The sequence below is a fragment of the Taudactylus pleione genome, unplaced genomic scaffold (genome assembly GCF_031769625.1).
Source record: "Taudactylus pleione unplaced genomic scaffold, aTauple2 ptg000282l, whole genome shotgun sequence".
Taxonomy (NCBI): domain Eukaryota; kingdom Metazoa; phylum Chordata; class Amphibia; order Anura; family Myobatrachidae; genus Taudactylus; species Taudactylus pleione.
The window spans coordinates 16,225,734-16,238,349 of NW_028284684.1; the positions used below are offsets into that span (position 1 = coordinate 16,225,734).

The 12,616-nt window shown below is 49.8% G+C and overlaps 1 protein-coding gene across 5 annotated transcripts in view; it reads left to right on the plus strand.

Moving 5' to 3' along the window:
* CCDC92 (coiled-coil domain containing 92) overlaps positions 1-12,616 on the plus strand; it is a 66,007-nt gene that overhangs the window by 35,155 nt on the left and 18,236 nt on the right. For all 5 annotated transcript variants that reach the window (XM_088482169.1, XM_088482173.1, XM_088482174.1 and 2 more), the window contains exons 2-3: positions 5,449-5,616; positions 10,188-10,229. In XM_088482169.1, coding sequence (XP_088338295.1) covers positions 5,487-5,616; positions 10,188-10,229 — 172 coding nt within the window. In that variant the 5' untranslated portion in view covers positions 5,449-5,486. The remainder of the gene's footprint in view (positions 1-5,448; positions 5,617-10,187; positions 10,230-12,616) is intronic.

Genomic DNA, 12,616 nt, shown 5'->3' on the forward strand with positions numbered 1-12,616 from the left:
CCAAAAGATCATCAAAGATCAAATTTTAAAATGAACTATGTCAGACAGATTGGGGGGAATTCTATTAGAAGCGAAGGACTGTTGCTCCCGGGGTGAGTGCCAGGAGCTATTCAATTGCCCTTGTTGTAATCCCGCTCCTAGCAGATTTCTACTCGCACCCCCCTGAGGTGCAAGCTGATATACGCTCTAAGTAGTGCTTCGGGGCTAGTCGCGTTGTTACCGCCTGCGGTAACAGCAGTGCATCCGGTATTTAAGTGGGGAAAATGCAGTTTACTGCGACTTACGTGGGTTTACAGTGAAATAGCTGCCCTCGCTTGTAATTGAATTCCACCCAAAATGTACACACTACAAAATGTGCATGATAATTGTTCATCAGATCAGATGAGCAGATCCGACAGGTTTTTAAACCATAATTGGCCATGGATGCTGTGTACCCAACATGCAATAATCGGACTGAGCATCCGAAAGTCGTCGCTGTTTGGCCCAATTATAGCTTAGTGTGTACCTAGCTTAGGTTCCAGTGTTTTGATGCAGATATTGGAGGGGGGATCCAATGCACAGAAGCATCCATTGGTGTAGTGTGTTGGGGTTTAGCAGTGTGTGCAGTACTGTAGGGCAGTTTAGTAGGTTATGCAGTTACTATGCCGACATTCAAAATGTTGACACTGTAATGTCACCAGGTTTACAATGTCAACATTCAAAATGTCGATTTATTTGGTTAAAATGTTGACATGTTCAAAATGTCAACATTATCCATGTCTACTTTATGAACTTATGAGCATTAGGGTTAGGCTGTGGTTAGGGTAAAATAGAACTGTTGACATGGGTAATATCGTCATTTTTAACATGTTAACATCATGGATGTTGACACATCAACATTGTGACTATGTCGATACCCTGAATGTCAACATGGTATACCACACCTGTTTGGTAGTGTATACAGAAGTCCACATTTTAACATGCCAGAGTGGAAAAAAATATGTCTTTGCCATGATTCATCTGAACCGCACTGATATTTTCAAGAAAAAACGTGTCCGAGCATCAGCGCCCATTTGTGTGTCCGGGCATCAGCGCCCCTTTGTGTGTCCGAGCATCAGCGCCCCTTTCTGTGTCCGAGCATCAGCGCCCCTTTCTGTGTCCGAGCATCAGCGCCCCTTTCTGTGTCCTAGCATCAACGCCCCTTTTTGTGTCCGAGCATCAGATCCCGTTTCTGTGTCCTAGCATCAGCGCCCCTTTGTGTGTCCGAGCATCAGCTCCCGTTTCTGTGTCCGAGCATCAGCTCCCGTTTCTGTATCCGAGCATCAGCTCCCCTTTGTGTGTCCTAGCATCAGCTCCCCTTTCTGTGTCCTAGCATCAGCGCCCCTTTCTATGTCCGAGCATCAGCGCCCCTTTGTGTATCCTAGCATCAGCACCCCTTTGTGTATCCTAGCATCAGCGCCCCTTTGTGTATCCTAGCATCAGCTCCCCTTTCTGTGTCCGAGCATCAGCTCCCCTTTCTGTGTCCGAGCTTCAGAGCCCCTTTCTGTGTCCGAGCTTCAGCGCCCCTTTCTGTGTCCGAGCTTCAGCGCCCCTTTCTGTGTCCGAGCTTCAGCGCCCCTTTCTGTGTCCGAGCATCAGCGCCCCTTTGTGTCTCCGAGCATCAGCGCCCCTTTGTGTCTCCGAGCATCAGCGCCCCTTTGTGTCTCCGAGCATCAGCGCCCCTTTGTGTCTCCGAGCATCAGCGCCCCTTTGTGTGTCCGAGCATCAGCGCCCCTTTGTGTGTCCGAGCATCAGCGCCCCTTTGTGTGTCCGAGCATCAGCGCCCCTTTGTGTGTCCGAGCATCAGCGCCCCTTTGTGTGTCCGAGCATCAGCGCCCCTTTGTGTGTCCGAGCATCAGCGCCCCTTTGTGTGTCCGAGCATCAGCGCCCCTTTGTGTGTCCTAGCATCAGCGCCCCTTTGTGTGTCCGAGCATCAGCGCCCCTTTGTGTGTCCGAGCATCAGCGCCCCTTTGTGTGTCCGAGCATCAGCTCCCGTTTCTGTGTCCGAGCATCAGCGCCCCTTTCTGTGTCCAAGCATCAGCTCCCCTTTCTGTGTCCAAGCATCAGCTCCCCTTTCTGTGTCCAAGCATCAGCTCCCCTTTCTGTGTCCGAGTATCGGATCCCGTTTCTGTGTCCTAGCATCAGCGCCCCTTTGTGTGTCCGAGCATCAGCGCCCCTTTCTGTGTCCGAGCATCAGCGCCCCTTTGTGTGTCCGAGCATCAGCTCCCGTTTCTGTGTCGGAGCATCAGCGCCCCTTTGTGTGTCCTAGCATCAGCGCCCCTTTGTGTGTCCGAGCATCAGCTCTCGTTTCTGTGTCCGAGCATCAGTGCCCCTTTGTGTGTCCGAGCATCAGTGCCCCTTTGTGTGTCCGAGCATCAGCGCCCCTTTGTGTGTCCGAGCATCAGCTCCCGTTTCTGTGTCCTAGCATCAGCGCCCCTTTCTGTGTCCAAGCATCAGCTCCCCTTTCTGTGTCCAAGCATCAGCTCCCCTTTCTGTGTCCAAGCATCAGCTCCCCTTTCTGTGTCCGAGTATCGGATCCCGTTTCTGTGTCCTAGCATCAGCGCCCCTTTGTGTGTCCGAGCATCAGCGCCCCTTTCTGTGTCCGAGCATCAGCGCCCCTTTGTGTGTCCGAGCATCAGCTCCCGTTTCTGTGTCGGAGCATCAGCGCCCCTTTGTGTGTCCTAGCATCAGCGCCCCTTTGTGTGTCCGAGCATCAGCTCTCGTTTCTGTGTCCGAGCATCAGTGCCCCTTTGTGTGTCCGAGCATCAGCGCCCCTTTGTGTGTCCGAGCATCAGCGCCCCTTTGTGTGTCCGAGCATCAGCTCCCGTTTCTGTGTCCTAGCATCAGCGCCCCTTTCTGTGTCCAAGCATCAGCTCCCCTTTCTGTGTCCAAGCATCAGCTCCCCTTTCTGTGTCCAAGCATCAGCTCCCCTTTCTGTGTCCGAGTATCAGATCCCGTTTGTGTCCTAGCATCAGCGCCCCTTTGTGTGTCCGAGCATCAGCGCCGCTTTGTGTGTCCGAGCATCAGCGCCCCTTTCTGTGTCCTAGCATCAGCGCCCCTTTCTGTGTCCGAGCATCAGCGCCCCTTTCTGTGTCCTAGCATCAGCGCCCGTTTCTGTGTCCGAGCATCATCGCCTCTTTGTGTGTCCGAGCATCAGCGCCCCTTTGTGTGTCCGAGCATCAGCGCCCCTTTGTGTGTCCGAGCATCAGCGCCCCTTTGTGTGTCCGAGCATCAGCGCCCCTTTGTGTGTCCGAGCATCAGCGCCCCTTTGTGTGTCCGAGCATCAGCGCCCCTTTGTGTGTCCGAGCATCAGCGCCCCTTTCTGTGTCCGAGCATCAGCGCCCCTTTGTGTGTCCGAGCATCAGCGCCCCTTTGTGTGTCCGAGCATCAGCGCCCCTTTGTGTGTCCGAGCATCAGCGCCCCTTTGTGTGTCCGAGCATCAGCGCCCCTTTGTGTGTCCAAGCATCAGCTCCCGTTTCTGTGTCCGAGCATCAGCGCCCCTTTGTGTGTCCGAGCATCAGCGCCCCTTTGTGTGTCCGAGCATCAGCGCCCCTTTGTGTGTCCGAGCATCAGCGCCCCTTTGTGTGTCCGAGCATCAGCGCCCCTTTCTGTGTCCAAGCATCAGCTCCCCTTTCTGTGTCCGAGTATCAGATCCCGTTTGTGTCCTAGCATCAGCGCCCCTTTGTGTGTCCAAGCATCAGCGCCCCTTTGTGTGTCCGAGCATCAGCGCCCCTTTCTGTGTCCTAGCATCAGCGCCCCTTTCTGTGTCCGAGCATCAGCGCCCCTTTCTGTGTCCTAGCATCAGCGCCCCTTTCTGTGTCCGAGCATCAGCGCCCCTTTGTGTGTCCGAGCATCAGCGCCCCTTTGTGTGTCCGAGCATCAGCGCCCCTTTGTGTGTCCGAGCATCAGCGCCCCTTTGTGTGTCCGAGCATCAGCGCCCCTTTGTGTGTCCGAGCATCAGCGCCCCTTTGTGTGTCCGAGCATCAGCGCCCCTTTGTGTGTCCGAGCATCAGCGCCCCTTTCTGTGTCCGAGCATCAGCTCCCCTTTCTGTGTCCGAGTATCAGATCCCGTTTGTGTCCTAGCATCAGCGCCCCTTTGTGTGTCCGAGCATCAGCGCCCCTTTGTGTGTCCGAGCATCAGCGCCCCTTTCTGTGTCCTAGCATCAGTGCCCCTTTCTGTGTCCGAGCATCAGCGCCCCTTTCTGTGTCCTAGCATCAGCGCCCCTTTCTGTGTCCGAGCATCAGCGCCCCTTTGTGTATCCGAGCATCAGCGCCCCTTTGTGTGTCCGAGCATCAGCGCCCCTTTGTGTGTCCGAGCATCAGCGCCCCTTTGTGTGTCCGAGCATCAGCGCCCCTTTGTGTGTCCGAGCATCAGCGCCCCTTTGTGTGTCCGAGCATCAGCGCCCCTTTCTGTGTCCGAGCATCAGCGCCCCTTTCTGTGTCCGAGTATCAGCGCCCATTTCTGTGTCCGAGCATCAGCGCCCCTTTGTGTGTCCGAGCATCAGCGCCCCTTTGTGTGTCCGAGCATCAGCGCCCCTTTGTGTGTCCGAGCATCAGCGCCCCTTTGTGTGTCCGAGCATCAGCGCCCCTTTGTGTCTGAGCATCAGCTCCCCTTTCTGTTTCGCAGCATCAGCGCCCCTTTGTGTGTCCAAGCATCAGCGCCCCTTTCTGTGCCCGAGTATCAGCGCCCATTTCTGTGTCCGAGCATCAGCTCCCGTTTCTGTGTCCGAGCATCAGCGCCCCTTTGTGTGTCCGAGCATCAGCGCCCCTTTGTGTGTCCGAGCATCAGCGCCCCTTTGTGTGTCCGAGCATCAGCGCCCCTTTGTGTGTCCGAGCATCAGCGCCCCTTTGTGTGTCCTACCATCAGCGCCCCTTTGTGTGTCCTACCATCAGCGCCCCTTTGTGTCCGAGCATCAGCGCCCCTTTCTGTGTCCGAGCATCAGCGCCCCTTTCTGTGTCCGAGCATCAGCACCCCTTTCTGTATCCGAGCATCAGCTCCCGATTCTGTGTCCGAGCATCAGCGCCCCTTTGTGTGTCCGAGCATCAGCTCTCGTTTCTGTGTCTGAGCATCAGCGCCCCTTTGTGTGTCCGAGCATCAGCGCCCCTTTGTGTGTCCGAGCATCAGCGCCCGTTTCTGTGTCCGAGCATCAGCGCCCCTTTCTGTGTCCGAGAATCAGGACAGTCTGACAAATCCAAGACTTCACCAACATCTTTAAGAAGAATGAACGTGTTTGTTGAAACATCATATGTTGCCCAACAACGTTTCATTCAGGGGTGACTTTCTTCAGTAGGTGGTGGGTGTCTCAGTGTGCTGTAGTGATAACATTTTGCATTTGTAGTGTGTATACATATAACTCAATCACTATTATATATATTGTACATATTTCTGCATCAGTTACCTTAAAATCCTGTCATGAATTTCTATGGCAGGCTGACACCTTGCTCTCTCCTGAAGAGTGAAATCCATCATGGCCACTTCCAACCTGGAAAATCAGCTACAAAGCGCCCAGAAGAATCTGTTATTTCTGCAGCAGGAACATGCCAACACACTGAAAGGCTTGCACGCTGAGATCCGCCGGCTGCAGCAGCATTGCACAGGTAATAATGACTGACAGCCAGATTATTACACTAGGGATATGATATAAGTTGTCATTTTCACAAGCAAAGACTGTGCATTTGTTAGTGCACCAATTTTCATTTAGGAGTAAAAAATACTGGGCCTGAGTCAGCTATTACACTAAAGCAATTGCAGCTGCTGTACAGAACGTGCTAGTGCCTGCAAGCAACCTGGAAATGTATTTATACTCCCATCGATCCAAGCAAATGCGTACAAATAGCAGCGGTGGTCGCAGATAGATCCTTAGATAATCGACCATCTGAGTAACTCTATGGTCAGGTAGAATAGCCACGGGAACTGAGACATTGGCACCAAGGTTTCTGCATATGGGAACACAGTAATATGCTCAGTCATGCCCCAAAAAGGGGCGCCTGACAAACCTGCGTTTTTCTCTCAACTGCCCACAACCTCCACCCAAAAGGTCCCTGAATGTCAAATCACTTTGAAAAGAAATCCTCACTGAGAGCGGCATTGCTATGGTATCTTGGATGTGCGCAGGGCGGCCTCGACACATGCGCAGTCGGCTGTTAGTCGCTCAACTGCGCAAATATTGGCATTGCGTCCACATCTGAATCAGGCCCACAGTGCAAATGTTGGTGATGGATACACAGCATACGGCCTACTCTCCCTGACATAGCAGTAATCTCCCTGACACCCTGAGAGACTAGTAATCTCCCTGATAGCATCTTACCCCCATTATGTAGCTGTTATATTACAAAAACAGAGATATATACATATAAATTAGATCATTAGTATAATTTCCCTGCATTGGTTATAAGGCACAATGGGCCAGATGTATGAAGCTCTGGGAAGTGATAAAGTGCAGAGTGATAAGCGACCAGCCAATCGGCTACCAATTGTCAATTTTTAAACACAGCCTGTAACATGAGAGTTGGGAGCGGATTGGTTGGTCGTTTATCACTCTGCACTTTATCACTTTCCAGAGCTTCATACATCTGCCCAGAGCCGTAACTAGACTTTTTAGTGCCCTGTGCCAGAAAGAGAATTGGTGCCCCCTTCATATTTCAAAGGGACATAATGCACCCAAAATAAAGCTATGGCTTCATGGGGAAGGGCCAGGGAAGAGATAAGAGAGGCCAGGAGATGCTGGGGATGAAATAAGAGGAAGCTACAAGCAAGAATGATAATAAACAGAAATTTGACAGGACCAAACAGCGCCCCCTGACCTGTGGTGCCCTGTGCGGTGGCACTGGCCGCACTACCCTAGCTACGGCCCTGCATCTGCCCCACTGATCCCTATGGCTACATGCATTTTCTGATAAGTATCAGTGTGTTTTCATGAACAAATAAATCTTACTAACTTCTCTGAGCCTCATTTACATTTGAATGTAAGTCAGTATTAGGACACCCCTCTCATATGCAGCAGTACAATCCACTTTAACAAGGCGCTCATAGGTGTTACTTTCACAATCTCCCTGAAATACTTTTTCAAAAGTAGGCAAGTATGGTACACACAGATTAGCCACACTAGCCTCGCAGGCCATCAGTTACACTGTGCTAATCTATTACCATCATTGTTTATGTGAATTGGGCTGCATCATAATATCCAGGAATTGTAGCGGATTAATATCCAACAAGTGTTATGCAACTTAATTGCATTCAATATGTGGCCTGCAAACAACATAGTGGTATACATGGTCCTTATGACAAACTGATGTCCACAACCCAATAAAAAGAATGTTGGCAACAATACAGCATGCATGTATGATCTGATTGCAGAATCATATGCGCGTGTACAATTATACCTACCATCGGTGCTGTCTTCTGCATAGTATACTTGAATGTGCACGCCTGACTAGGACAAATCAAGGATATATAGGTTGCATTCTTTTTCTCAGTGTGTGCAGCCCAGCTGGTTGTCATTCCGGTCAGTAGAATGGATGGTACATGCTGGTATAACACCTGTCCTCACAACCTAAAAATAACAGTGTGGATCATTGTTACTTGTTAATTGGCTGCAGTGTTTTTACTGCACTGTGATCTAAAGGATTCATTTAAATGTATCATTAATTTCCCTTTACAATTTTTTACACATTTCTAATGGAACTCAGGGCCTGATTCAGAGCCGGACGCTCTGATAGAGCACTCGCTCTGAATCAGGGCCGGCCCTCTGGTTTTTCAGAACGGCCTCCTGGCCACTCGCATATCTGTGGCGAGCGGCCATGATGATGGTCGCGATGGTCAAGACCATCGCGACCATCAGGCTTGCGATGAGACCCTTGTGGTAGGGTCTCGTTGCCGCAAGCCCAAGAGTGCTTTCGGCTCTACCAGAGCCGAAAGCACTCCCACTGACATCACTTGTGATGTCAGTGGGGCCGACCCCAGACGGTAGGTGTTCCCATGGGCAGCCGGTAGGCGTTCCGTCTGGGCAGTCACACCCACGGCCCGTCCACCAAAAGGGGCGTGCTGTCACTCAACATCGACAGCACGCACCCTTTGGTACGAGACCTGGAGCGACGGTTTGCTCGTTGCTATCCGGGTATCGCGCATGCGCACGGCGTAGCCGGCTGCATGTGCACTGGGCCACCATCGACCCGCTTGCGAGTGGGTCTGAATCAGGCCCTCAGTGTAATTAGAAATTACTAAGCCGTATTGTAAAATATCTACAAGGTCCCTTACCACATATTTGCCTATTCCTCTAGAATGTCCGACTCCCAGAAAAATAGCAACCCCAGATCCCACCCACTTCCACAGAGAAATGGGCGCACGATGGAGCGATTCGCAGTGAATCGCTTTATTGTAGTCCTGCAAATGCGGAGTATCTCCTCTGCTAAGCAGCAGTGAGCCGGACATACCAGCCAACTTTCCAAATGGAAAAACAAAGATGCCTGCAATGGGATGGAAGAAAATAGCTCTCAAACTGGGATTGTTCCACCCTAACCGGGATAGTTGGGAAATTTCGACATTTCTGATTCATATTTGTCTCTATGGTGCAAAAGGTCTTTTATTGAGATTAATGTCCGACTCACAATAAATTCAATTTGGGGTCATATGTTGCCATACATTGCATTGATGTTTGGTTGTGCATATATATTCCCATTACGGTACCATCTACATCACATATTTTTCTCCAAAACAGCATCATCGCCCCTATTTGACTCCATAGTCCAACTACAAATCATCTTTCAGGTTACTAATGCACTTACAGATGTATCCTCATCTTTTATTGCCGAAGTCGCACCAAACAGCTCTTCTCGGAGCACCAGGTCCCGTGCAACTCGGCTTTTGCTAAACGTCTTTTTTGCTGGAATGTGGATATTGTGGTGGGTACACACCTAAGTGATATATATGCAGATCAAGTGATCTGCATATATATCTGCAGATGATGGTCATTCATACACACTGAACAACCATCATCTGCATGCGGCAGCGGGGGTCGGGGGCGTGTCCCGATGGGCGGGGCGGGTCCCGCCCCCCTCCCCACGGCTACCGCTGTGTGTAAGGGCAGTCTGCAGACCGCCCGTACACACCTGCCGATGTACAGATATGTCGGCAGACATATCTGTCCATTGGCTGTGCAGCGCAGCCAATGCTATATGTCTGTGAATGACACCGTTCAGACATATCACTGGTACACACTGGCCGACATGCAGCAGATATATTGGCTGATCAATTGATCGGCCAATATATCCGTCAGTGTGTACCCAGCATAAGTCGCAATTCGATGCGACAAAACCGCTTAATGAGACTGCAGATTTTTTTTTCACGCCAAAGTACATTGTACTGACATCAGACTCAGTCGCACGCAGATATACAAGTGTCGCTTATCAAATTAATCAGAGCAGTCTTGTGAAGTGGTTTTGTTGCATCGCATTGTGACTAATATGCACATTCAGTGGCGTCTCTCCCTATGGTGACACCCGGTGCGGATAGGATTGTCCTGGTAAAAAGCGTCATGGCCTCACGGCTCAATCCCCCATTTTAGTCACTTCTTGGGTCATAGAGATGCGGACTATAGCCCCCCGGGAATCAGTCTGTGTGCAGTGCTGGCTCCCTCACTGTAATGCTACATTGCAGCACCCGGCTCCTGTCACTGAGGAGGAGTCGGCAGTTTGGTGTCACCCCTCGGTGGGCGACACCCGGGTGCGACCGCATCCACCTTGTGACGCCACTGTGCACATTCCAGCGTAAAAAGACGCAAAAAAGAGGCTACACCACTCTGTGCAGCTCACTTGCGCCAGGCATCTCGTGCCACATGGTATATTGAGTTTGGTGAATGAAGACACATCTGTACCAGGATGACCCCCTCAGTGTGAATCAGATACAGAAAATAAATAATCCCACATCCTCAGTTAATCACGTATTATATATGGCAACAGATGCACGACAATATAAATAGCCTATATGAATAGAAAACAAAAAAAAAACTAAATTATTTAGAGAAGATCACCGTTCATAGAGAGTGGGCGGAAAATAGAACTTTAAAAGATAGTCTTCCAGATGAGGATTTGCCAAATGTGCCCAAAGGGCAAAGTGAAGCCGGATATAATATGTTTAATACTTTGTGTTTATTCTTTTTATTTTATCTTAGATCTTACATATGAACTGACTCTTAAGAGTTCTGATGATACAGGTAAGAACAGCTGAGTAAACGAATGCTATACAATTATACTGTATCTTATGTGCATGTTTCTGTTGTAAATATTTCTACTGTCCGTCAATACAGTAATATTTTAGCAATGGCTGCCATGGTTTCAGTTAAGATAATCTCCATTATTCTGTATGATTTAATCACTGCATAGAACAAGGAATCATTTATTTTCTGGTCCAATATGTTCCCTGTGTGCATGAACCTGATATACAAGTAGAGATCTATGAGAGGCGAAGGACAAAGGAAGACCATGGAGAATGTGCCAGCACAGAATCCACAATCCACACACTGTTTTCTTTGTAATGACTTCTCTTTCTTGCCTCCGCTAACATTGCATCAAGCCTTTGATTTCAGGAGCTCATTCAGACTCGCTCGCTAGATGCGTACACTCGCACCCAGGGTATGCAAATCCAGCGCTCTCCCGGCAAGGCAGGCGATCGCACGGCAAAGCATTAGCACGTCCGCTATGTCTTGGCGTGCAATCACTGTGTGTATGCAGACGCCCACTTGCACACGTCATCTCCTGGAAGTGCTTGAAACCATTGGCACATCGACCACCATCGGATGCGATCGCAGCGCTTGAGGTCAACTATACCCTGCTGCAAGCACTGCGATCACTTCAGTGTGAAATACAACCAGGTGACGTGTACAATGATTCTGCCTGTTAATTATGCAAAGATGCGCAGAAAAATCTAATCGGTTGGATTACCGACACTTTTAGGTAGGTATTATAACCCCCCCCTTCTCCCTACCCTAACCCCCCCCCCCAGTGCCTAAACCTAACCTCCCACTAAACCTAACCCTCCCCCCTTAGTGCCTAACCCTAACCCTCCTCGTAACCCCAGTACTTGCCTTTGGGATCGTGGTGCCAGTATTTTGACTAGTGTCTGGATTAGGCAACGGCATTCTGACCGCCGGGATCCCAGCGGTCTGAATATTGTCCGCATCCCTACTGTAATATCAGTGTATGCCCTATTTCAGTACATAGGGCCTGATTCAGACACGCTCGCGAGCGCATAGCGTTCGCAAGCGGGTCGATGGTCGGGCAGTGCGCATGCGAGCCCGGGAGCGAGTGAGGACTTCACTCGCTCGCGGCTCGCAGCAAAACGGGGCGGCTGTCTATGTTGATCCACAGCTCGCCCCATTTTGTAGGCGGGTCGGGGGGGGGGTGGCTGCACAAATGTAGGCGTTCCTGAAGGAATGCCTGCCGTTTATGGGCGGCCCTACTGACATAACACGTACCATCGCCGTGGTCACCCACAGCTGTGCGAGCGGCCTGGAGGCAGATTTTTTAAGTAAAAAATCCGCCCTGATTCAGAGTGAGCGCTCGCAAATAGCAAGCGCCTCTGAATCAGGACCTTAGTTATAAAACTGTATTGATGTTCACATCACTTGTAAAACCTACAAATTTCACTGAATCTTAAACGCAAACCAGAATATTATTTATGCAATAATCATCACTAGATAAACGTGGGTGTCCCATTATTTGGATTCCATTGTTTGGGAGACTTTCCCCACTGCCTGCAGTTCAGGGATGCCCCAGTCAGGAATTTAAATGTGGGGATGACAAAAACTCTTCCACAGACCCCCCCGCCTCATTATGTGTTTTCCTGCCAATTTCGCACATTTTTCCAGCAGAAGTGAGTCGTAAGTGCTTCTAGTTCTACCTCAGATACACCACACAGTGTATTGTCATTTCTGCTGTATACATAGACTGTACATCCTGAGAAATGTGATTGGTGATATTCTGCAGAATGGTGAAACAGAAATCACAGAACATCACACCTCGTGATTTAGACTTCAATTTGCACAAAATTTCACCACAACTTTTCTCATCTACATTTCAATGTAAACTGCTGCAGATGCCGGGTGTTAAAAAAAAAGTTGATTATCCATGTCGACAACCTGAATCTGCAGTATGTAAGTTCACTGAATAGCAGACTCCTGAATTTTCGGAAAGGCGAAGAGACACCCATTGTGATGCAGAACTAATCAAATAGGTTTTGGTATTTAAGGGCTTAAGTAAAATTTGGTTAAATATAAGGTTCAAATATACAGATGTGTCCTTATACTCCTATGTTCTAGACCAGGGGTAGGCAATTAGTGGCCCTCCAGCTGCTGTTGAACTACACATCACATCATGCCTTGCAAAAGCTTTAGCATGGCCAAATAGCAAAACTGGTAGGGCATGCTAGGATGTGTAGTTCTACAACAGCTGGGGGGCTGCTTATTGGCCACCGCTACTCTAGACGCACCAAATAGCTCCTCTTGGCACGCCAGGATCCTTGCAGCAAGTATCCTTTTTTCAAAATTTGGATCTTATTTGCACCATGAAATAAGACAAAAATACATTGCTAGCATATAATGAC